Source organism: Pelophylax lessonae (genome assembly GCF_965119305.1).
Source record: "Pelophylax lessonae genome assembly, chromosome: 4".
NCBI classification, from domain to species: Eukaryota; Metazoa; Chordata; class Amphibia; order Anura; family Ranidae; genus Pelophylax; species Pelophylax lessonae.
The window spans coordinates 513,256,254-513,282,837 of NC_138771.1; the positions used below are offsets into that span (position 1 = coordinate 513,256,254).

The window sequence follows — 26,584 nt, forward strand, 5'->3', positions numbered from 1 at the left end:
ATAATTCTATCATAGCATCACTAGACCCCGGGGCATTTTGAGACCCAACCAGGGCTTATATATGCCTGGAGTTCAGCTTTTAACCACTTTACCACTAGAGCATTTTGCTGTCTTACGTCTGGGCCACTTTTTGCGATTCGGCGCTGTGCGACTTTAACTGACAATTGCGCGGTCATGCAACGCCGTACCCAAACGAAATTTACGTCCTTTTTTTTCCCCACAAACAGAGCTTTCTTTTGGTGGTGTTTGATCACCTGTATGATTTTTACTTTTTGCGCTATAAACAAAAAAAGCGTTTATTTTGAAAAAATAACAATATTTTTAACATTTTTTTTATATGAAATTCCCCCCAAAAAAGATGTAAAAACCAATTTTTTTTAAAATTTTTGGCCAATTTGTTTTCTGCTACCCATGTTTGGTAAAAAAAATCGCAATAAGCGTATTTTGATTGGTTTGTGCAAAAGTTATTGCGTTTACTAACTAAGGGAAAGATTTCTGTAATTTTTGGTGTTTTTTTTTTTTAACGAGTAATGGCGGCGATCTGCAATTTTTTTTTTTTTTTGCGGCACTGCGACATTGCGGCGGACAGATCGGACCCTTGACTGACATTTTTGACACTTTTGGGGGTACCAGTGACATTACTGCAGTAATCAGTGCTATAAATATGCACTGTTACTGTAAAAATGACACTGGCAGGGAAGGGGTTAATTTTATTGGAGAGGGAGGGGTTAATGTATGCCTGGTGCTTACTAACGTGTGGGGGGGGAGGTGACTGTGTGAGACAGGGACAGTTTGGATGTCCAGCTATGCTGAACACTCCGATCTGTCACTCCCTGTCACTGAGGAGATCCGCCCGCTCTGTTTACACACGCGGGCGGATCTCCAAACTGGATTCCCCGACGATCGGGGCAGAGCAGCGGCGGTTGCCGCCGCTCTTCCCCTAGCCCGACTCCCGCTGTGAATGAAAACAGCGGGAGCGCGCTGCCTACAGGGGAGGAGTCTACGTCGCTAGACAATAATGAGCCACTGTGCCGCAGTAGCAGCACAGTGGCTAGTGTTAAAGTGGTTAAGATCAGAGAATCCTAGAGCTTCTGTTGCAGTACATACCCATCTGTAATCTGTATATACAGTACCTTCTAGGTCTAACAGTCAGAACTTCACAAACTGTTGTTCATGAGTTTATTCATGCAGTAACGGAGGAGGTAAAATCATTTGTAAGCAGGGAACCTTTTTAAAGTATGGCAGGCATAACATTCATAATAAAAATGCTCTTTATCTGTTTCTCAGGTACCTTTATCACAGTAACAGCAACCCTGAACTGGCCTTTGAAAGTTCCAAGATCCTGCATAGTATATCCTGTAATGTCAACATACAAGCCAAGCTTGTGGGAGATTTTACTCAGGACCAGGTAGAAATAAATCTTTGCAGCAATAGTTGCTGTCCATTTTTTTTTGTGTGTCTTTAATGATAAAGCTTAAAGTATTTACTAGAAGCAGCCACCTTTCAGACATTTGGAGTGTCCTCTCCCTGTAAATCTATACCTGGATTTTCTTTCTTTTGTGGCAGAATATAAGCCAGAAGCTGATGGCTGGTTTTGTAGAATGTTTGGACAACGAAGATATAGAGGAAGCTGTTAATCCCATGGAAGGTAAGTGCACCAAGGTTGTGGTGGCTTTTTGTCACTTCATTATTATGGCATGTTTACTGTACTAATGATTCCTATGGATCGGAGAAATTAGTTAAAAAATCTAGTCTTAAAGTGCTGTAAACGCAAATGTTATACCGGTAATCCAAAAGCAGAATGTAAATCATCGCAGCTTACCAATTCTTAGATGTAAAAAGATATATATATTTTTTTTTAGGCCTTTTTTCTCTTATTTCACCTGGTGATCCTGCCTGTAACACATTTTCTGTCTTTGAGTGTCTGCATTCTGGATGTTGTAGGAAAACAGACACCTTTTGGACAGCAGCATTATCAGCTTAAGGAGAGGGTAGTGTTAGATTAGCAATGACTAACAAATTGAAGCTAAACGTCATCTTACAGTTTTATAAGCATTTCAGTAAACGTTTTTTTTCCTTTTGGGATAAAGGTTTTACATAAATTAATAAATATTTCCATTGTAAGCACCCCTTTTAGTTTTAAATGGTTTGTCTCAACCTTTAACTGCTACTTTATTTGAACAGCTTGGTCTGTTAAATACGTTGAAAAATAACACTTTCTGGATGGATCTCAGGTGAAAATAAGGGAAAAAAGCCTTAAAAAAAGAAAATGAATGTGGCCACCACATGTAGGAATTGATGAGATGTGATTTAATACTTGTTTTAGGATTTAATCAAGTTTTAGTACCTGATGATCCTGTTGGTTTCAGCTGTCTCACTGCACTTCCTGTAATAGCATGGCAGTGCTAACCACAGCCCCCTGATGCTGTGGTAGTGTTTTCAGCCTGCTGTGCACCTTCCTATATTTTGATACATGGCATGCCTACTAGTTCTTTCTGGCAGCCCATTATTTCACAGCCATGCTTGCTAGCCTGAACCAGGTACCTGATTTGACGACAGTTCTAGCAATAGGGTAAAGCAAAAAAGGCAGCCTTGAACCAGACCGTGACCTACTCATGACCCTGGCCTGAAAACCTGAAACACCAGGTTAGATGTATTTTTTCTAAATTGTCATGTGCATTCATTTTTTTAGATGATGTGTCAATCATTTCTGCCTTTCAGAACCTGAACAGGAAAGCGAGCAGGCCTCTGTTCAATACAAAACGAAAATACACATCCTGGATCTTCTGATTACCTCTTTGGAAATGAAACCACCAAACCTGGCCCTCTATCTGCTGGGGTTTGAGCTGAAGAAGCCAGTCAATACAACAAATCTTCAGGACTCTGGTATGTTTATTACAACTCCAAGTTGGGCAGACCCCCTCCCCCACACCCCCTTTACCCCCATTCCCCTTTTTGTTGGAGTTGTGAGGGGGTCCTCTTTTTCCCACCGTGAACAGTCCTCAGTGATGCAGAGAGGAATACTACAGTGCTGTTCTCTGCCGTATTCTCCTGCAAGTCCAAAGAAGCTTGATAAAATGCCTCCATGTTATCAAAGGATGTGCTGTGGCACCCTGGGTTAAAAGCAATTGGGTAGAATTAGTAATTGCCTGGGCAAATACTTGTCTATTCCTCAATTATTGTTTACACTTGGTTGCAGACCACTGCTTTATGAAACCGTGACATTGGGGGGGCTCTGTTGTAAGCCACAATTTCAGAGCTACTTGTGAGAAAAATGAATAGCTTTCATTACAGTGTTTCAGCAGTCTACTGAGAATGTTTTCACAATTTTCAAATGTTTTATTTTATTACAAATCTATTTGGTCTGTTATTCTAAAATTCAAATCACTTTTACTAATTTGCAGGTGTTTTGGGCTGCCCACGAACTTGTCTTCACTCTATTCTGGATATCCTTAAGAAAGGGACTGATGGGCGAACAGGGCCAATTGCTGTCAGAGAGTCCCCACACCTGGCAGAACTGTGTTATCGGGTATGATAAAGAAAACTTGTGAAGGCTCTTCTGTCCTAATGGCAGTTTCAGCTATTTCTGATTGGCAGGGACCTCATCAGTAGAGCTTCCTGTGAAGATTAGGTTCCATTTACCAAGGTGTCTAGTGAGGACTGTCTTTGTTGCCTGACAGCAACCATTTAGAAGCAGGATGGCACTTACAGATTAAAATAAATGCAGTGCTTCTGTGAAATAACTACCACCACACAGTGTAACACATATATACATACACACACGAGAGAATGTTCAAAACTTTCAAATCCATTGTGCTGTTCTTCAACGAAAGAATTAAGACTCCTCTTTTGTTCACCCTCCAGCACTGACATCACCACAGAGCTTATCAGATAGGTGGACGCCAAAATTCAAGAGGTCAATCTTGCTTGTGTATGGATGAATCCCTATACTGAATGACCAAAGATAGCAGCTGCTTTCCCAATTACTGCAATCAATAACTAACCTCCTCTAATATATATAAAAATGGAATGGGCAAATGGACAGTAGCTCCTTAATATTAAACTTTTAAGTTTGATAGGTTGCAGTAGGACAGTCCAAATAGTCTTTTTTTCTTTTCATTCATTGACGGACACAGCTCCATCTCTTCATGACCCTTGGGTTTATGCGGCCCCCTACAAGAGTAGGACAAAAGGTAGAAAAAAGTTTGACTACGCCTATAGGGCAGCCCCGCCGGGTGCTTAAAACGTGTTTTTTTGGGGGGGGGGGGGGGTCCTGCTGTCCAAATGTACCTGCGGGTCCCGGGAGCTGTGTGGGCCCGCCATTTTGCAGTGGATGGCTGCTCTATCGGCGGCCATGTTTGTTTAGTCCGGTGGCCATTTTCTTGTAGTTTCCAATTGCTATCACGGTTGTATGCTATCACGGTGGCCATGTTTTTGAAGCCTATGGAGCGGTGAAACGGCGTTGGGCCTCTAGTGTCAGTTCCTGAACTTTTTCTTTCTCTCTGATTTCCGCACAGGGTGTAGCTTGGCACTCTCTGTACCCGAGTAGGGGGTGGGGAGTCCCTGTGGGTGCTAATTGGCTCCCTCTTTCTGCTATAGCGGTAACTGGGACGCTGGCGCATCTGTGGGGGGTACTTTAGCAGCAATTTTCCACATTTTTGTTTGCGGTCCCAAGGTTAACCCATGGAGCCTCTGGAGCATGTGTCACCACCTGACCCCCTCTCAGAGGCTGCAGAGCCCTCTGATTCCCAGTCTGCCTTGTCTGCTATGATGGCGGTCCTGCAGTCACTAGTGTCCCAAGTTAGATATGGCCCTCCAAAATAGTACGAGCAAAAAGCGTCCTCCGCCTTCACCTGCATCTTCTGTCTCCTCAGATTCACCTTCCTTGGTCTGCATCCACGCACCGGGAGTGCTCGGATAGTGAGGATGAATCCTCTTCCAAAACAGCCGCGCATGAAAAGGCGCTAGTGGATGCACTGTTTTTTATCAGTGCGGGGAAGATTTAAATTGGAGGGCGCTGCATCGGCTCCACAGGGGCAGTTTGGTACCGCAGAGCCTCAAAGGCGGCTAAGGTATTCCCCTTTCCTGCCTATTTTGACAGCATTATTGCGAGTCAGTGGGGTTTCCCTAAACGCACTACTGGGGTACCTCAGGGTTTCGCTAGAAGGTATCCTTTTGAAGAGTCCTTGTTAAAGAAACTGACAGTACCACCTGTGGTGAACTCCAGGTTTCCAGATAGAAAAAAGCCACCCTTATCCCAGTGGAGAACTCTCTGTCCTTTAAGGACCCTTTTGACAAGAGCTGAATCTCTGGTGTGATACTTTTTACCATGGCCAGTTCATTTCTACGGCCAGTTTTTGCCATAGCCTTGGTTTCCCAGACCTTAACGGAATGGGCTAAGCTCTTGCACCAGAATTTTGAAGGGGGACAGCCTCCTCCTGACCTGGTGGAGCTGGTGGACCAGTTGGTCCAGGGGTTGCTGTATATCTGTGATGCCTCTCTGGATGCCGCCCCCTTAGCATGCAGGGTGTCTGTGACAGCAGTAACCCTTTGCTGCATGATATGACTGACATACTGGTCTGCAGACCAGGCTTCCAAGAAGGTACTGACTGATCTCCCCTTTGTGAGAGACCGCCTGTTCAGAGCTTCCAGGGAGAAGATCATTAAGGGTCTTACCAGAGGTAAGCGTACTCTGCTTCTGCAGACTACCAGGAGCAAAGAGTCTCGTCGCAAACATGGCCCTTTCTTCTCGGACCATAAGCGTCCCTTGGTATCTAAGGACCAGGGATCAAAATCTGCCCGTAATCCCGAAGGGGGTTTCAAGAGGCCCTGGCCTGGTAGACCAAGAGTGGGTTCCTCCAGGACTGCAGACAAGCCCACTTCTACCTGGAGGGGCGCCCTCACCCGTATCTGGGGTGGGGGGACGTCATCGCTTCTTTCCGGATCCGTGGACCTCCTTGATTCAAGACCAATGGGTCCATGAGTTGATTTGGCCTGGTTACAAGATCAATTTTCGGTTCTTGCCTGCGGCAAGGTTTCTCCCTTCCAGCCTGCGCTTGTCCCCAGATCACCTACGAGGTTGGGGCAGTACAGAATCTGCTTTCACAAGGGGTCATTAGACCGATTCCAGAATTGGAACGCCTTCATGGGTTATATACAAACCTATTTACTGTTCCCAGTAAGGAAAGCAAGGTCCGTCCAATCCTGGACCTCAAGGCCTTGAACTGCTTTGTGCGGGTTCAGAAATTTCGGATGGAGTCCATTCGCATGATAGTGGCATCCCTTCATCAAGGGTATTTTCAGGCCTCTTATCGGCATCAAGGACGCTTACCTTCTTATCCCAATATGTCAGAAATCAGCGTTTCCTTTGCCGCAGGCGAGTGGTACTACCAATTTGTGGCATTACCCTTTGGTCTCGCCTCGGCTCCTCGGGTGTTCACAAAAGTTTTGGCCCCGGTGTTAGTTCTGCTACGGCAGAAGTGGATTGCAGTACTGGGTTACCTGGACATTTTGGTGTGAATTTTGTTCGGGTGGAAACTGAATTTCCAAAAATCTACTCCACTACTACACCAAACTGGACTACCTGGGCCTAACCCTGGACTCGGCCTTAGGGTTTTTCTTCGGAAGGAGAAACTTGAGAAGATGCAGGGTGCGATTCGGTTCCTGTTGTCCGACCGGGGGTCATCTCTCAGGACCTGCATGTAAGTGCTGGGTCTGATGGTCTCCACCTTCGAAGCGGTTCCGTTTGCTCATACCAGATCTCTGCAAAAGGAGATTCTTGCGAAATGGAACAAGAATCCACAGTCTCTAGACAATCTGATTCTGTTGAGCCGGGGTACGAGAGGGTCCCTGATCTGCTCTCTGCCGCTTCGACAGGGAAAATCCTTTCTCCCCCTGTACTGGGACGGTGGTCACCACTGATTCCAACCTGTCTGGGTCGGGAGGTGTCTTGGGCACGGATTGTGCACAGGGGGTTTGGACTCTGAAGGAGTCCAGCCTGCAGATCAATATCCTGAAAATTTGGGTGATCGGGCTTTGTCTTACCCGATGGACAGATTGTATGCAGGGGCGCCCGGTGAGGATTCAATCAGATAATGCCACGCCCGTGGCATATGTCAGTCATCAAGGGGGCACCAAAAGTGCCCTAGGGGGCCCTGGAAGCAGCCGGCATTCTAAGTTGGGCAGAACATTTTGTACCAGCCATCTCTGCTGTGCATGTTCCAGGGGTGAAAAATTGGCAGGTTGACTACATCAGTCGGCAGACTTTGGATCAGGAAGAATGGTCTTTCCACCCGGAGGTGTTTTATCAACTGTGTCTCCGGTGGGGAACTCTTGATGTGGACCTGTTGGCTTCTCGTCTCAACAGGACGGTGCAGAGGTTCGTAGCAAGATCTTGGGATCTTCTGACCGACGCCACAGATGCTCTGGTGGCTTCTTGGGGCCAATATCGTCTGATATACGCATTACCTTTTGATAACTCTTCTGCCAAGACTCCTGGGAAGAATCAAGGCAGATGGGATACCGATCATCCTAGTGGCCCGGACTGGCCTCGCAGATCTTAGTACGCAGACCTGGTAGTGCTGGTCGCCGATGTCCCTTGGAGACTTCCTCTCTGAGAAGATCTTTTATCTCAAGGACCGATCTTCCATCCTGCTTTACAGTCGCTGGCTTTAAGGGCTTGGCTATTGAAAGCCAGGTGCTGAAGGATAGAGGGGTGTCTGAATCGGTGATTCATATGCTGTTAAACGGTAGAAAATCAACTTCTAGGAAGATTATCATCGAGTCTGGAGGGGGTACATTGTTTGGTGTGCGTCTCGGGGGGGGGGGGGGGGATGGGGGGGTTCCCCCCGTTCCTTTTTCGGTGTCTCATGTCTTGGAGTTTCCCCATAGAGGTGTAGATCAGCTTTTGGCCTTGGGTACCTTGGATTTTTTTATTTCAGCGCCCATTGGCCACGGATTCCTTGGAGCGTCTCCGTTACCTCCGTAGGACCTCAACTTGGTGCCGTCGGTTCTTCAGAAACCGCCTTTTGAAAATATTTGTAAGCTTCCTCTGCTTACTTGGTCACAGAAGGTAGCCTTCTTGGTGGCTATTACTTCTGCGCGCAGGGTGTCAGAGTTGGCTGCGTTGTCTTGGAGTTCACCTTACCTGCTTGTTCACAGAGATAAAGTGGTGCTTAGTCCCTGCAAGTCGTTCCTTCCTAAGGTCATCTCTGGTTTCCATTTAAATGAATACATTATGTTGCCTTCCTTGTGTCCTAATCCTAAGCACCCTAAAGAGATTGCCTTTCATTCTTTGGATGTGGTTCGGCCGATCAGGGTGTACCGGACTGCAACTGAGTCGTTCCAAAAATCAGATTCCCTATTTGTCCTTACGGATGAACCCCTTAAGGGGCTGGCTGCATCTGCTGCAATCATTTCCATATGGAACAGGGAGAGGGTGGTGCAGGCCTACTCCATTGTGGGTCAGGATTCTCCTTTCCCTATTAGGGCGCTTTCTTCAGGGGGGCTTAGTGTCTTGGGCCTTCCATCATCAGATGTCAGTGGTGCAGGTTTGCAAGGCTCGTCCGTGCACACTTTCACAAAATTTTAGAAGGTGGATGTGTTGACATCTGCGGATGCCGCCTGCGGTTTGAGGGGATTAGTCCTCTTTGAGGGTGTATTTTTTGTCTTGTGAGCTCCAGTTTCCTGGTTGAGCTCCTGTTTTACCGGGTTTGGCTAAGTTTTACCTTTTGGGAAGTGCATTTATTGCGGTGTTCTTCCCAGCCCTCATGTTGACACTGCTTTGCTTTGGGAAGTCCCAAGGGTCAAGAAGATATGGAGCTGTGTCCGTCAATGAACGAAAGAGAAAACTGGATTTTTGTCTTACCGTAAAATCCTTTTCTGACACAGCACCCACCCCTCTATTGAGTTGGGTTATATGTTCTTCTGACACTGCTTGTTAGAAAACTGAAGACCTTTAGCAGCAAGAATGAGTATACCCCCTGGGATGGCCCTATAGGTGTAGTCAAACTTTTTTTCCGCCTACTGTCCTACTCCTGTAGGGGGCAGCAAAAAAAAAGGGTCAAGAAGATTTTGAGCCGTGTCCGTCAATGAACATCAGAGAAAAGTATTTTGAGGTAAGACAAAAATCCAGTTATTTCTAACACGTTGCTAAATTAAGCCAAATGTGCTGGTAGGAAAAAAGTGTAATGGAATCAACTGGCTTAAAGTTGTTTGTCCTTTTTTAAAAAAAAAAAAAGGATCTGCTTGCTCCATTAGTTAACTGCATGCTGCATTGTCCTTTCAGGTGATCTACCAGCTATGCGCTTGTGCGGATACCTCAGGCCCAACCCTGCGTTATCTCCGGACCAGCCAAGATTTCTTGATTACCCAGCTTCAGCACCTACCTTTCTCTGTGGCAGGTAGGCTATCTTTGAGTGCTGAAAGAGTGATGTGGTTTAAGTGAACCCGTTTGTGAATTGAACATCACAAAGTGAAGATTTGATATCATAGGAAATTTCTAGAAATATTAATTATATTTAACCACTTACCGCCCGCCCACCGTCAAATGACGGCAGAGCGGTGTGGCTCTCGTTCTGGAATGACGGCACCCCAGAACGGCCTCTCTCACGCGCGTGCAGTGCGGCGATCGTGGCTGCACTGTTGCTAGGACACGGCGCGACCCCGATCTTGGTAAAGAGCCAATGACGTGGCTCTTTACCCATGTGATCGGCTGTGTCCAATCACAGCCGGTCACATTGTAAATGAGGAAGTGCTGTTTATTGGCTCTCCTCGCCTCACACTGTCAGAGCGGATCAGCGGCCCCTCCTCAAATGGGAATCTAGGACAGGTAATCAGAGCACTGATCATCAGTGCCCTGATTAGTTAAGTTAAACAGTGCCCATCAGTGCCTGTTCATCTGTGCTGCCCATCAGTGCCGCCTATCAGTGCAGCATATTAGTACCTCCTCTTCAGTGCCCATAAGTGCCATCTCATCAGTGCCGCCTCATCTGCGCACATCAGTGAAGGAGAAAAATTACTATTTTCAAAATTTACTGACAGAAAATAGGAAAAACTTCTTTTTTTAATTTTCTGCCTTTTTTTTTTTTTTTTATTTTGTTAGTAAGAAATAAAAAACCCAGCGGTGATTAACCGGTTGCCCATCGCCCGCCTGCTGGCCCTTCTGCGCGAACCGACGTAGCCCTACGTCGGTCGCGCGCCTGCTGGTAGGGGGCTCGGCGGCCGCCTTACACCGTGATCGCTCCCCGCTGAGAGAGAACGGTCAGCTGTTGTAAACACAGCTGACCGGTTTTCTCCCTGGAATGATCACAGAGCCGCTGCGATCCTTCTATATAGGATCGTAGGTCTCTATGATCATTTCACACCCCCCCCCCCCCCCCCCACAGTTAGAATCACTCCCCTAGGCTCACATTTAACCCCTTGATCAAACACAATGTTAACCCCTCCCCTGCCAGTGTCATTATTACAGTAACAGTGGATATTTTTAGCACTGATTACTGTCACTGGTCCCCCCAAAAGTGTCAAAAATGTCTGGGGTCCAATTTGTCCACCGCAATGTCGCAGTCCTGCTAAAAATCGCAGATCGCTGCCATTACTAGTAACAAAAAAAAAAAAAACACTAAAAATGACATAAATCTTTCCCGTCGTTGGTAGACGCGATAACTTTTGCGCAAACCAATCAAAACAAGCTCATTGCGTTTTTTTTTTTTTTTAACCAAAAATATGTAGCAGAAAATAAATTGGCCTAAAATATAAAAAAATTGGATTTTTAATTTTTTTTTTTTTTTGACAATGTTATATAGCAGAATGTGAAAAATATTGTTTTTTTTTTTCAGAATTATCTTTTTTTTGTTTATAGCACAAAAAATAAAAATTGCACAGGTAATCAATTACCACCAAAAGAAAGCTCTTTTTGTGGGGGAAAAATACATCAATTTTATTTGGGTACAGCGTCGCACGACCGCGCAATTGTTCGTTAAAATAACGCAGTGCCGAATCACAAAATATGGCCTGGTCATTAAGGGGGCAAATCCTTCCGGTCCAGAAGTGATTAAATACTACCAAAAAAGCTCTATTTGTGTGGAAAAAATGGTAAAAATTTCATATGAGTACAGTGTAGCATGACCGCGCAATTGTTATTCAAAGTGTGACAGCGCTGAAAGTTGAAAATTGGCCTGGGCAGGAAGGGGGTGAAAGGGCACTCTATTGAAGTGGTTAAGCAGTATGCGGAAAATTTACTTTTTTTTTTCATCCTGAATTTTAGCTTTTGTTCTAAAGCACTTTATACTTTACCACCTCTGCTGTAGCTGTCACCACAATACCAGGTGGCGGCTGGTGACGAAGCTCATGGAAAGTGGTGAAGTCACCCTTTCTGTCATGCGCTCAGACTTAGCGATTGATCATATGTTCTGTGAAGCACTGGGTGTTTTGCAGCCATTACAGGGAAAAAGTGACAGAGGATTGCTATAGAGATAAGTATTAGGTGGGGCAGGGTCTGGATCACTTTGAGTTGGCCTTGAACCACGCAAAAGTGGAGAGGTGTTGTCACCCTAGTCCGCTATCCTGATTAAGATTAAAAAGGCCTCCCCCCTCTTCATCTGCATGACATCGAGGGAGCTGGCTTCTTAGTTTACAGAAAGTGGCTAAGATTGTTTTGAGATTTCCGTTTCCTCCACAGGAAGTAACAAAGACACTGGAATTCTAAGTGAACACAGGTTTTTTTTCTGTACTTGCAAAAAATATTCTTGGCTAGAAATTGAAAATTAATGCAGCCACCACATCTAAGGACTTGTGAGCTGCAAAACATTATATGTTTGTTGGGTTTAGATATACAGGCAGTCCCCGGGTTACAAACAAGATAGGGACTGTAGGTTTGTTCTTAAGTTGAATTTGTTGTAAGTTGGGAACAGGTACATTTTTAAGTGTAGCTCCAGCCAAAAAATAATTTTTACGTTTTTTGGATAGCATAGGGAAATGTTAACACCCCTGTAATGTTTGTTTTGCTGTCTATGCCCCTGTTCAGACAAATTTACCTCACTTTCTGTCCCTGTGACAATTGGATTTTGGAAGTTGTTTGTTGTTGAAACAAGGATTAGTGATAGCTTCAGTGGAGAAAACCTTTTCCCATGATAACTTATACAGGAGTGAATTTCCCTTCCTAGGGGGAGATTTCCTCTCACTTCCTGTTGTCTTTCTCCGTTTGTAAGTAGGAGTCATTTGTAAGTCAGATTTTTGTAACCCGGGGACTGCCTGTACAGACACTCCTCGTTTAACGACTTACCTGTTTAATGACCGTTCAGACTTACGACCAGCTTTTTGGGCACTGTACATCATTGTATTGTACAGTACAGTACAGGATTTTTGTTTATTTTTTGTTTTCTGTACTTATCCAAATTAAAACAATGTTATTGAGTTGGAGTTTTGTGTTTTTAGACCTTTTTTTTTTTTCAGAATACAATACAGTACAGTAATTAGGAATGCTTAAAATATTGATTACTTGTGGCAATTTGTTTAAAAACCTGGTCGCTGGAATGGAACCTGGTCGTTAAGTGAGGAAAATATGTGCACCTCTCCTTGATGTTTTTTCTTTTTTTTAAGCATTGTTGACATTGTGCTTTCTAATGTAATCTATATATATATTTTTTTTAACCATCCATTTTGCAAGAAATCTGTATTTGTGTCTGATGCTGATATAGATGTGATTTAAAAAAATTCCTCTTATCAGAACATGAGATCGCAGCTCTAAATCAGATGTCCTGGCTGATGAAGACTGCGTCCATTGAGCTGCGCATTACATCCCTGAACCGCCAGCGCTCCCATACACATAGGCTGCTTAGCTTACTGCTAAATGACATGCCTGTGCGACCATATGCAGGTGAGACCCGTGTGTACAGAATGATTATTATTCTTTTTTATTCTTTGTCTTATTTGATATTCTGCACTGGATTAAATGATACTGTATATTTTCATAGAGTATTATTGTTAAGTTTACTTTAAAGCAGAACTAAAGAGTCTTTTTGCAGAAGTGCAAGTTACTATTTTGCTTGTGTGCATGCTTGCAAATCTGTGCCGTTTCATTATCCATATTTTGGATTACAATATTTTATCTTGCATAGTCTGTATATCAGTAATAGTGGGAATTAATGAAGGGGGTGCTGCCATCTAAGGGAAGTGATGTAATCATTCCCCCACAGGAAGTCCCCTGTAGGAACACATTTTCATTGTTTTCAAGGAATCCGTTGTGTAAAGCCCTGTACACAGAGGCCCAATGTTGGGCGGTGTGTACTGCAGCCGGTCCTACAGAAGCTGGCTGTTCGGCAGGCTTCTAAAGGTGCATGTCCGAAAAGGTCTGCCGACCGGCTCCCTATCAGCGCTCTTAGCCAATGGCTGAGGTCGCTGACCGGAGTGTTCTGGTGGGGGTGTCCCCCTTGTCCGAACACAATAAAAGAGCAGGGGAGATCGCTGGCATAACATCATGTTGTTAGTACAGCAACTCCGACTTGAGCTGTCAGGTTTTTTTTTTTTTTTCGTTCAGCCCGCTGGGTTGAATGAAAAAAAAAATCAGTGTGTACTAGGCTTAAAGCGGAGATAAACCCATTGATTTAAGAGTTTTAGAAAGCATTCCTGGCATGCTGAGAATGCTTACTGTCACATTGGTTGTGCTCTCAACAAAACTGTCAAACCATCCAATGGCTGGTGTCATAACTGATCACATGTACAGCACCATGGCAGTTGAAGATCAAACAGAGGCCAAGATGGCAGCTTCCTTGGCTGAAAATGATAGGAGGGTTTACTTCTACTTTAATAGTGCACTTCTTTCCCCACCCTATTCCTCCCGATCACTTGCTCTTTTTTTAGCCATTTGTCTTTGTACTGCTCTGTATAGTGATGATTGCTGCTCCTTATGTAAAAATCGGAGCATAAGGACATACCAAATGGGAGGTGTGATGTCTGGACTGTGCAGCTAGCCAAGATTAAAAGAAAAGTGTGTGTGTGTGTGTGTTGCAGCATCGGTCTTATGCTGCAGCTGTCCCCCTGCCGGTTTGAGAACTGAGCAATCCAACATCGCTGATAGAGGCGGTGATTGTCAGTCAGTGGCTCTCTGCTCTGCCCCCACCCCTTAGTGGAGTGCTAGGCTGTGCAGGGCGCAGGAGCGGCTTGCTGAGAGGCTGAGCCAGGTGCCAGTCCAGGCTCCTGGGGGAATCCCAATGATATGGTCCCAATCATTCCCCAGCCTGGACAGGCTCTTTGATGTCCGCCCGCTGTAGGCTGAAAAAAGCTCACAGGAGTGCAGAATGAATTGCACTCTTGTGATCCACAGGAGAAGTACAGCCAAAAAAGCTTTGGCTGTACTTCTCCTTTAATCCCAGAGGTCATGGTAAATCCTTTCCTCGTAGTAATTCATCCCGTGAGGAGAGAGCGGGTGGCGTGGCTGAACTGGGCTGTGTGTACCGATGGAGGCAACCAGTCCAGCTCAGGAGCGCGTCCTCATTGGCGCCCATGGCTTGCTGAGGGGGTACTTGGAAGGGGCGAGTTGTGGAGACTGCTGGCTGGGGGAACCACAGAAGAGGAGGTAAGGAGCCTCTCTGTTTAATACCATTGCACAGAGGAGATAAATTTAAACTTTTTATTTTAGAAAAAAAATTTACCTTTTTTGTATAACCACTTTAAACTTGTGTATTTTACATCTACCTGTAGTTCAAATCTAAGGTAAACTTGCTTTTTCAAATATTCCATTACAGGTGTTTGTTTAATTACCCATGGAATTTGACACACAGCTGCTTTTTTGTGTGTAGAATTTGTAGAAAAATCTATTGCAGTATAACAACCGTTTTGATTTCAGCCAAAGCATGGAAGCCAATTTTGGAGCTAGCTTTCTTACAGTTTCCATGTAAAGTTATGAAAGAGAAGACTTTGGTTAAGTTCCTGAGTGCAGTCATAATTTTCCCTTTTGTTCAAACAGCAGATGGTGAATTGGGAATGGAAGATGACAGCAGAAATGTCAGTGCTTTTCTTCATTTTGACACAACCTCCAAAGGTAATAAAATAAAAAGATTTGCACTTTCCTCTTACTGTAAACAATTTATAAAAAGAAAAAAATATTTTAAGGGGCATGTCTTTGACAGTCTAGGCTTATAGAAAGTGGTTTGGCTAATGTTGGTCCTTATTCAACCCGGGAGTGGCGGGCAGGACTGCGTTCACTCCAGATCACTCCATTTGAGAATTGCTGCAATAGCTCTAGGTTAGAGGAGACTGAGGAAATGCTTCCTCCTTCCTGCTGCTGATTGGACAGTATTCTCTCACCCTGGGCAAAGTCACTGGACCTGATCTCAAGGATGGCTTTTAAATTCTAAATGGTGCCGCTTTTTTGAAAACCATACTGTTGCTTTATGTTATGACATATCCAAATCTGTTAATGTAGACTTGTAAAGTTACTGATTTAGTCTACTTTAATTCTCCCAATCATTGTCTATGTAGCCCGTAGAAAGATTCTGAGCATTCTAGACTCAATCGACTTCAGCCAGGAGATCCTAGAGCTGCCACAGCTGGATTTCTTTGACCGCAGCCAGATAGAGCAAGTCATGGTTAACTGTGAGCACAAAAACCGCCAAGGACAGACAGTTTGCAGCATTAGGGTAAGGCAACCTTTGCGTTATGAACTCTACTCTAGTGATAAAAGGTGTGTCACATGTTCACTTACAAACTTGTCTGTATTTGCCAGCATCTCCAGCGCATTCTGTTGGCAGAAGTAAATGCCTTACAGGGAATGGCAGCGATTGGGCAGAGACCTTTAATTATGGAGGTAAGTTATCTGTTTAGCCAAGGAGTGCTTCTAATGTTCTACAGCAGTGATGCATACTGTATATTATTGCCAGTTTTACCAGAACACAACTAAGCTGCCAGTATGTTTTATTTTGGGCAGAGACCACTGCAAATTTCAGGAGAACATACATTGTATGGCCAATGATAGCAGCGATGGTAAGTGAACACCCTTCCAAACTATGGTGTTCAGGTGTTTAACAATGGAGTGTACTCTTAATGCTGCAGCATACGAAGACATTTCAGACAATTGTTTGCTTCCAACATTGTGGAACAGTTTGGAAAAGGCATTTTTCTGTTCCAGCATTGCTGTGCCCCTGTGCCAGCTCTAGATGACATTGTTTGGTGGGTTTGTTTTGGAGGAAGTCATGTGGCCTGCCTAAAGTTTGGTCCTCAACACTACTAAACATTAGGATACATTGACACTCCAACTGTGAGTCAGGTTTCCTGTCCAACATCAGTATTTGACCTCACAAATGCTTATTTGGCTGGATGTGCTTTCCCAGTAGCGTGAAGGCTGTTCTAGCCACAAGTAGGATCCACTTTATATTTAATGGTTAATGTTTTATGCCAAACAAGCTCAGATAGGGATGAGCATCAGGTATGCAAAAACTGTGCGCTGCATAGATCATCTATTTAACCATTTCCCCTTAGGTGGACGTGATATGACCTCCTGGGCTTTGAGTGGGGATATCTGAATGATGCCTGCCAGCGATTCCCTTTACCATAAGAACAATCATAGCGGCTGTTAGGCTGCTTGATCGTTTTTACAGGCGGCGGGAGTGGGGGGTTATGCTTCTACCGTGCGATCGGGGAGCCAGAGAAGGAATCGGCCGCCAGAGGAAGTGTCACCATAGAGACTGCAAGGACCAGATGGTCCCGGCAGTCTCTTTGACTCTCGGAGGCAGTACAGCCAAGATCGTTTTTTTTTTATTTCAGGCATTCTAGCCTGTAGGAGAGATCAGAGTTCTTATTGACCCCAGGTCTACCTTTAAAGAGGACCTGTCATTCACTATTCCTATTACAAGGGATGTTTACATCAAGTGATCAAAAAAATAAATAAAGGGAAAGTGTTAAAAATAAATAAAAATTTTTTAAAGTGCCCCTATCCTCACGCGCTCGCACACGGAAGCAAACGCATGCGTTCGTCGCAGCCACATATGTAAATGGCGTTCAATCCATACATGTGAGGTATCTCTGCGAACGTTGGAGCGATGGCAACAATTGCAGCCCAAGACCGCCACTCTAGCTCTAAACTGGTAACCTGTAGTAATTTTTAAAATGTCGCCTATAGAGATTATTAAGTACCGAAGTTTGGCGTCATTCCACGAGTGTGCGCAATTTTAAAGCATGACATGTTGGGTATCTATTTAATCGGCGTAACATCATCTTTCAGGTTATACAAAAAAATTGGGCTAACTTTAGAGTTTTTTTTTTTTTCATAAAACAGTTTTTTTTCCAAAAGAGAAACGCGTTTGAAAAATTTCTGCCCAAATACCGCGTGACATAAAAAGTTGCAATGACTGCCATTTTATTCCCTAGGGCAGTGATGGCGAACCTTGGCACTCCAGATGTTTTGGAACTACATTTCCCATGATGCTCAACTACACTGCAGAGTGCATGAGCATCATGGGAAATGTAGTTCCAAAACATCTGGGGTGCCAAGGTTCGCCATCACTGCCCTAGGGTCTCTGCTGAAAAAAATATATAATGTTTGGGGGTTCTGAGTAATTTTCTAGCAAAAAAAATTATAATTTTTACATGTAGGAGCGCCAGAAATCACGCGGTATGGAAGTGGTTAATTTGTATCCAAACAGTTAGGCCCTCATTATGGATTTGGTGATAAATCTAAAGGAAAGTAAAGCTGCAGGGGGAAGGGGTGCAAATGTTCAACAAGCTCATACAAGTGTGCCTGTCAAGTGCCTACAAACTTATGGCCATAAGGTCTGTATACTACATACAGATTGTTTTCTGGCATGAACCAAATCCAGAACTCTGACGCTGTAAAGGGAGAATGCTGGTTTGTTGTTCACTGTGTAAAACATTTAAATATAGTTATATAGGTTGAATAAGATGCACTCTTTGAGGTCAAACAAAAGTCAGAAATTAATAAATAAAAACCTTTTCCAGAGAGACAAACCCTCATAGAATTATTTGCTTTATATTCTTTTTGGGTTTCAGCATTTTATGAATTGCACGTTTTTGATGCTAACCCTTAGTATTGTGGATGTTTTTTTTTAATGTACATTTAATGTCCTTTCGGTGTTAGTTATATAGTCCTTGTTGACTTTGTGTTTCTTCTTTCCCTAGGAAATAAACACTATCCTACAGTTTGTTGTCCAGAGGAACCGACTCCTGCAGTGTCTCCATGCCAAACGTCATGTCCTGGAGTCTTGGAGACAGTTGGTGGAGATCATACTGACAGCCTGTCCTCCGGATCTGATTCCAGCTGAGCAAAGGCAGCTAATTATCCGAGACCTGCTGCAAGATGTGCACGATAAGGTATCATTTACAGAGGGGTGTTTATATTGGCATCTCTCTGTCAGCTAAATGATTGATGTGTATGTCTATATTGCACTGCTATCATTCAATATTCCAAAAAAAGCAGATTTACATTTTTCTTTAATAATCGGCATGCACTCTGCCTCCATTCTCACCAAGACAAGAATGACCTGTCCTTGCTCTTGCAGCCTCCTGGGATATCCCCATAATATACCGTGAGGCTACAGGAGCAGAGACACACAGTGGATGATGGGCTGACCTAGTAGCGCATCAAGGGCTGGCTTCAAGAACCCAGAAGAGACAGCTGCCTCCCAAATAGGAAAGTAAGATGGCAGCACGGTGACCCAGTGTGTGGCAAAGGAGGGCAGCAGAATATTGCTGGATGTGTGAGTAAAGGGGGATAGGTTTAAATTCCTCTTTAATAGACTTGTGTGAGACTGAGATATGACAGAAGGAACAAGTCAGAATGGTTTCTATTGGTTTTGGTTAGGCAATGTTCATATGGGCTTCAGCTTGTATAAAAAAAGGTGTTTACCACAAGCTTTTCCAAAGCATTTGCAAAGTTTTCAGTCAGCTGCTAGCAACTTTGTTGAAGCTAATTAATTAACACTCCGCTCCAATTTTATAATGTTGAGCACACAATTAAATTGAGATGATGGGTGTCTTTTAAGGTGTCCATGTAACTATCTTAAAAAAATGTACATAATTGCATTGAAAAATCATGTTTTAGATGCTTACTTGCAGTGTTTTTCGTTTCCATAAAATTCTATCCTAATTGTACAGTATAGGATTCAGGCAAAATATTCTGCCTTATATGCCCATACCTTCAGGTGAATGGACACTGGCTAGCTTTCGATGACATGCCCACTGGGGCACCTCTCCTAAAACCCTACTCTACTCAGTCCTCAGTTTTTTGTCAGTGTCCTAAGTGGATAGATATTTTCACCTTGACAGAGAAATCACTTTTAGCTTTACTAGTTTATTTTTCCTTCCTTAACGCATAAATCAGGGCTCCCCCCAGTTGAGGATTATCAACACTTCCAAGGCCACCACGGAGCTCTTGTTGTCTGATGATTGATGGAAGCCACTGTGATGGCATTGTCCAAATTCACTCGGATCTGGTGACCCTTTGTCAAGAGCCATCCAATGAGAAAGAGACGGAGGGCGTGCTCAAAGTTCCAAAAAATCGATAGAAGGGTTGGATGACTCCAGAAAAAAAGCCCTGAACCGAAGAGGGCGCCATCACTTCTCCCCACCCGAAGAGGCTGGCGTGGTGACGACTGAGGGGAAGAAAGGACTTCCTGGACGAAAGAAGTAGGGAGTGAATCCACCAAGTCAGTGACACCTTGGTCGGGCAGGAAGGTCCAAAGACTGCATAACTCTGTTCCACCTGGTCAAGATCTCTCACTGCAGAGCTTGGGTGTAATGTTGGGCATATGGTACCGCTTTAAAGGAAACCACCAAGAGGCCTAGAATCCTCATGCAAAACTGAATGGATGCTATCCGCAAGGAAAGGAGGCTAAGGACGTGAAGATGAAACTTCTGGAGTTTGTTCTGAGAGAGAAAGACCTTGGCCACAGACGTGTCCAGTAATAGCTCCAAGTATTTCTAGACTGCCTTGAGGACCCATCTGAGATCCTCCAGGGTATGTATCATGATGAACAGGAACCTGACTGAGCTCACAGAAGCAGGTTGCCCAGGATCAAGATCCCCTTTGGTGTAGGAGGGCCAACATAGGCCCAGGAACTTGCTGAAGACCCGCAGAGCTAAAGTCAGGCCAAAAGGAAGAACTACAAACTAGAAATGCAGTTCCCCCCCACTGCGAATCAAAGGAACCTGTGATGATAACTACGAATGAGGACATGAAAACAGGCGTCCTTGATTCGATCGAGGCCAGAAGACACCTCTGGTGTAAGTAAGCTACAACCAAGTGCACTGAATTCATGCAAAACTTGCACACCATCAGGAAGGAGTTAAGGGACTTTAGATACAGGATAGAACGCACGCCATCCTTTAGAACAAAAAAAATGGTTTAGATAAAATCCCCTGAACCATTCGGAGGGTGGAAATGGGGCTATGACACCCTGATCCGAGATACCCTAAACCACAGAATGCAGGTTGGGTAAATGCTGCAGAGAAAGACAGAGGTTGAAACAATCTGGCAGCAAGGACTGAAATACTATCTTGTAGCCTGAAGAAATTACCTCCACAACTGTTTGACATGTAAGCAAGCCAGCGATCCACAAACAAAAGAAGGTGTTTACCCACCCTGAGTTGTTGAGGTGGGAATGCACCTTCATGTGGAAGTGGGCTTCTCCGCAGAGTTGGGATTCTAAGGCTGCTGGAAACATTTATTGGTGAGGGAGGCAGAAGGTTTTGTGGCCTTGTCCTTAGAGGAGCCCTGGTCATGAAAAAGACGCTTTTGAGCAGAAATAGATGGACCTGCTTTACAGCAAGTTAGGCCTTCTGCAGTGCCATGGAAGGTGTTGTGTCATATGGAAAGGGCCTTATCACAGAAACCAACTATCAAGTCCTTCCCCAGTTTGCTTCCTCGGATAGAGCAGGAGTTCAACCTGTTCATTTTGGTGACTCCAGATCTATTTTGACTGGTCGCAGAGGTGCCTTGACAACTCCCTCTCCACCTGGACCTTCTCTCTCAAGGCTCGATTTACCACCTTGCTTTACATTTGCTGGCTTTGACAGATTGGCAGGGGCCTATCTTCTGTTGGTATTTCCACCATGTTTTTGGGCTCGGGAGTCTATTTGATAAATCTAATATTGCACCTGGAAGTCCTACTTTGTTTTTTTGCAAGGCTCTGGGGGTTTATCCCTGCAAGTTTTCGGTTGCCCAAATTCTGCCCTTTTTTCCAAATAGGTATGGAGGAAAGGTTGCCTGTACTCTTTCAGCGTCCCATGGCTTCTATCTCTCTTGTTCACACTTTTATCCAGGGGGTCAACCAGGTCGGTGGCTCTGCCTTCTAGGTCTCCTCTATTGCCTTGTAAACTGAATCTTGTTTTTTTTTTTTTAACCTTACAAAAACATCCTTTTGATAATACCCTGGATATTCCTATTGGGACTGAAGGAGCGTGCTACTCAATTTTGTATGGTATGATAGCTAACTGCTTAAACTCCATTTCATATAACCCTCAGAAGCACATATATATAGTTAGTACATGATAGCGTGTCTAGACTGTATTCTTTGGTTTGCTGATATTTTTTACTTTAGTTCCTCTTTTGACTCCTAAGATCTCAGAATTGTTTTTTACATATATTAACCAATCGAATCTAACTAACCAGTTTAATACCCGTATAAGGAATTTACCCTAGACCAACCCCCCTTTTACAATGTATGTATAAGTGTTTGCAAGTGCATTAAACCTTTGAAAAATTATTTCACCCACACGCTGACTAGATCTCTACTTTCTTGGGTAAAATTCTCTCTCCCGGATCCGCCCTACACAGAACTGTATTGACTGAGCTATAGGTAGTCTGGGACTATGGAAGGAGGGGTTGAGCTAACCACCTTCAGGGACCATGTCACAAAACGTTATCTTCTTGGTGGCCATCACTTCTGCATGTCGAATGTCCAAGCTTGCTGCTCTTTCCTGTAAGCAGCCCATTTTCATGTTGCATAAGGACAAGGTGGTTCTTTTGTCCTAGGCTGTCTTTCCTAGCAACGGTGGTGTTGGCTTTTCACCTTGACAAGCACATAGTTTTACCTTCTTTGTGTCCTCGTCCTTCTCATTCGTGAGAAGCAGCTCTACATTTCCTGGCTGTGATCCAAGCTATTGGGGTTTATCTCTTTGCCAAAGCATCTATTCGAAAGTCTGATGCACTACTCCTCATTCCAGAGGGTCCTAGACAAAGTTAAGCTGCCTCACCCTCCACAATTTCAAAGTGGATGCATAGGATGTTCATCCAGGCCTATACACTTGTGGGCTGGGAGGCTCAGTTTCCAATTTCTGCACAATCTACCATGGTGGTTAGAGGGGTCCTGGGCTTTTCATTATTCTGCTTTCGTTCAGGTTTGCAAGATAGCTGCTTGGTCATCAGTTCACACACTTGCCCAGTTCTAAAGGGTGGATACAACTGCCTGTGCAGGTGCCAGCTGTGGCCGGAAATTCTTGCAGGTGGTGGTTTGAGTTCCACCAGGGGTCAGTTTCTGTGTCAGTTGTTTTGTTGTGGGCCCACCCCTTCTGTCTTTTTGGGACGTCCCCGCCTTCGAGTTAAACGTCTCGCGAAAGTCGCATACGACCGGGTCTCGGCCAGAGTCGCAGCGTTCTTTCTGGCTGACAGCCCCCCATTTTGATGAAGAGGAGGTTCCGCCTGGTTCCTGGTGTAGTAAGTCACTGCCCCCCCTCCCCCTGGAGGGTTTTGGGTTGGACGTGGGCCCCTCCATGGGACTGTCGGACCCCTGGGTTCTATTCCTTCCCGTTAGGCCCCCCCCTCATCGGTCTGCTGGTCCCTGTGAGCCACATCGTGCCCCCCCCCTTCAATGACGCTGGGACTTTGGGGTGGCCTGTTCCACAGCCTGAGGTGGGGGTAGTGTGCTGTGCTAGCGATGGGGATGCGCCGTTGGTGACCGGGCAATTGGCTGTGGGGGCTGTACATGGTGGGGGCTCCTGCCAGGGGCCCCCCTTCCTGCCTGTCTGTTTTCTGAGGCCTAGGGATCACTCCTGGGAGCCTCATGGTGCTGCACTTGGCTGCCATTTTCTTGTAGCCTGTGTGCTTAATGCATGGCAGCCATGTTTATTCCAGTGGCAATTTTTCGGTGGTTTGCCATTGAAAATAGCGGTGGCCATGACAGTGGAGCCCTTTGGGCAGCGATTTTGGCAGTGGGAGCTTCTCCTCATCCCCTGTTGCTGACTCCTGGATCTTTTCGTTTTCTGATCGCCGTTCGTGCAGTGCATGGATCTTTTCATTTTCTGATCGCCGTTCGTGCAGTGCAGATTATCCTGGTGGCTGAGGTCCCTGGTTTCTGTGGGATGTTCAGTCTGGTGGGGCCCTCCCTTTCTCTACTGTGGATCAATTGGTGCTCTGTGGCAGGCAACCGGGTGGGCTGCCAGAGCGTTGGGGGTTATCCCTTAGCAGTGTGTTACACTTTTTTGTGGGGTCCCCCTGGTGACTCATGGAGTCTCTGGCGCACATCCCCCCTCCTGATCCCTTCTCTGAGGTTTGCAGGGCCCTCCGAGTCCCATCCATCGATGCATTGACGGTGGTCCTGGAGTCCTTGGTGTCCCGGGTGGAGGTGGCTTTTGGGCGACGGGCTAGCAAAAAGTGCCCCCCTGCATTCCCCTGCCTCATCTGTCTTATCAGATCCTGAATCTGATTCGGCCACCGTGGATGTGGGTCACCCTGCTGGATCTGTGACCACGCACCCTGAATCCTCAGATAGTGCGAAGGATTCTTCCACTTCTGCAACCAGGTACAAAAAGGCGCTGGTGAACGCACTGATTGTAGCTATGCGTGAGACCTTAAAGATGGAGGACGCAGCTGAGGTGGGGGTGCAGGTTCTTTTTGGCATTCACAAGCCATCCAGAGCGGAAAAGGTGTTCCCTTTCCCCCTCCTATTTTGACAGAATTGTCACTAAATGGTGGGAGCAACCAAAGCATCCCCTTGGACGATACCCTTATGAGGAGTCCCTTCTTAAGAAGTGGACTGTTTCACCGGTGGTGGACCCTCCGGTTTCCAGATTGAACAAGGCAACCATGATTCCGGTTATAGAGTCCCCGGTCTTTAAGGACCCGGCTGACAGGAAGGCGGAGGCTGTAGCCTACAATAAGTACACCCTGGCTGGTTCGGCACTGAGGAGTTATTCACCATTGCCCTGGTGCCGCAGACTCTGACCCAATGGGCCAGGCTTTTGCGCCGTGACCTGAGGGGGAGTAGCTCCCCCTGCTTTTGCTTAGCGGGCAGACCAGCTGGTCCAGGGGCTGCAGTTTATCTGTGATGTCTCTTGGGATGGAGCTCCCCTAGTGGCTCGGCTCTCTGTTTCGGCAGTGGTCCTTCGGCCCTTGTACTGCTGGCTACCAACTGAATCCTGGGTTGCAAATGAGGGGTTGGGTCACCACCAGAGGGCTGCCCCCTAGGCGTGCTTTTAGTTTAAGTTTCACTAGGGTCCTGCTTCTGAGGGTGGTGGCATCAAACCTATCTGTGAGATATTCAGCTGCGTCCTTCAATAAACTCTGATAAAAGGATTTTGCAGTGAGTACAAAAATTCAGTTTTCTGACTTTTTAATCCTTGCTCTCCTCAAGACAAGAAAGTTGACTTCCAGGAAGGAGTACTACCATGCATGATACCACCAACAGACGTAACAGCTGCTTTAATCATAGACGGTTGGGTAATAAGCCCCTCCCACTAGCAGTGACCAGGCAGAGCGAAAGGCTTTGACACGCCCAGAAGGCGGTACCACCAACGGACGTAGCTGCTGCTTTAATCATAGACGGCTGGGACGTCCAAAAGCAGTAACCACTAAGGGGTGGGGAAAAAAAAAGAACAAACCCAAAGGAATACAATTCCCATTATCATCTGAATGAAGACATAGTGCTCCCGTCACTCTGTCCGAAACCTTACCATCCCAAGGAAATTGCTTTTCATTACTTGGATGGGGTTCGGGCGATACGAGTGTATCTGGAGGTTACGGAGTCCTTTCGTCAGTCAGACTGTCTGTTTGTGAATACGGATGGAAACCGGAAGGGTTAGGCTGCGTCTGCGGCGACCATCTGTCGATGAATCAGACAGACGGTGGTGAAGGCGTATTCTCCTAAAAGCAAGGTTCCGCCTTTCCCATCACTGCTCACTCTACGCAGGCGTTGAGTGCCTCCTGGGCCTTCCGCCATCAAGCGTCGGTGCTGCAGGTTTGTAAGGCGGCCACTTGGTCGTCGGTACACACATTCATTAAATTTTAGTGGATGTGCTGGCATCTGCAGATGCATCCTTTTGGCTGCAAGGTTTTGCAGGCCGCCGTGTAAGGAGGGATCTATTTTTCTCTCCTCCTTTGTGGTTTTGTTACATTTGAGCCGCAGTTGTTACTAGTTGGGCTCCATGTTTTATTGTTGGCTATGTTAACCGTGCGGTGGACTCAGAGAAATGGATTTTACGGTAAGTACAAAAATCACATTATTTGACCGGTGTGAGACTTGTAAGCTTTTTGTTATACCCCATAGTATGTTGTGGGCTGCATGGATTTTATCAAGTCTGATGTGGAACTGTCTTTGGCTTTAACCACTTAAGCCCCGGAAGATTTTACCCCCTTCCTGACCAGGGGGTATTTTGCGATTCGGCACTGCGTGAATTTAACGGACAATTGCGCGGTCGTGCGACGCTCTACCTAAACTAATTTGACGTCTTTTTTTTTTTTCCCACAAACAGAGCTTTCTTTTGGTGGTATTTGATCACCTGTGCGATTTTTTGATCATGCGCTATAAACAAAAAAAGAGCGTAAATTTTGCAAAAATAACAATATTTTTCACATTTTTTTTATATGAAATTCCCCCCAAAAAAATGTAAAAATCAAAATTTTTTAACATTTTCGGCCAATTTGTTTTATGCTACATATGTTTGGTAAAAAAAATCACAATAAGCGTATTTTGATTGGTTTGCGCAAAAGTTATCGCGTTTAGTAACAAAGGGAAAGATTTTTGTTGTTTTTTTTTTAACGAGTAATGGCGGCGATCTGCGATTTTTTTTTTTTTTTTTTTTTTTTTTTTTTTTTTACGGGACTGCGACATTGCGGCGGACAGATCGGACCCTTGACTGACATTTTTGACACTTTTGCGGTTACCAGTGACATTACTGCAGTAATCAGTGCTATACATATGCACTGTTACTGTAAAAATGACACTGGCAGGGAAGGGGTTAAGTGTGTCCTAGGGGCGTGTTTCTAACTGTGATTGGACATGGCTACTAGTGTAAAAACAGAGATCAACGGTCCTACATAGTAGAACCGTCTGATCTCCATTTTTACACAGGGGAGAATGACAGGCGGCTTGTTTACATTAGCCGCCTGCCTTTCTCCCTTCCCGGCGAACGATCGCGGGTGACCGGCGGACATCGTGTCCGCCGGTCACACGCACTGACTTGTTAGGGAACGAGCCAGGGCGGGCGCGCGCCTCAGCGGGCACGCGCTCGCCGCTATTGGCTCACAAGCGAGTGACAGGCTAGTGACGTACCGGTACGTCACTTTGCCTGGCCGGGGCTGACCGCCGCAGTATATGTACTTGCGACGGTCGGCAAGTGGTTAAGAACAATCAATCAATAG

The 26,584-nt window shown here is 45.3% G+C and overlaps 1 protein-coding gene across 2 annotated transcripts in view; it reads left to right on the top strand.

Annotated features, from left to right (window-relative positions):
- The window catches only part of NUP205 (nucleoporin 205), a 169,235-nt gene that overhangs the window by 87,952 nt on the left and 54,699 nt on the right, over positions 1-26,584 (top strand). Inside the window, exons 19-28 of one of the 2 annotated variants that reach the window (XM_082253150.1) lie at positions 1,288-1,408; positions 1,567-1,648; positions 2,722-2,886; positions 3,405-3,529; positions 9,287-9,401; positions 12,725-12,874; positions 14,963-15,037; positions 15,478-15,635; positions 15,722-15,802; positions 18,130-18,321. In XM_082253150.1, coding sequence (XP_082109276.1) covers positions 1,288-1,408; positions 1,567-1,648; positions 2,722-2,886; positions 3,405-3,529; positions 9,287-9,401; positions 12,725-12,874; positions 14,963-15,037; positions 15,478-15,635; positions 15,722-15,802; positions 18,130-18,321 — 1,264 coding nt within the window. The remainder of the gene's footprint in view (positions 1-1,287; positions 1,409-1,566; positions 1,649-2,721; positions 2,887-3,404; positions 3,530-9,286; positions 9,402-12,724; positions 12,875-14,962; positions 15,038-15,477; positions 15,636-15,721; positions 15,803-18,129; positions 18,322-26,584) is intronic. The other variant, XM_082253151.1, reaches the window with a different exon arrangement.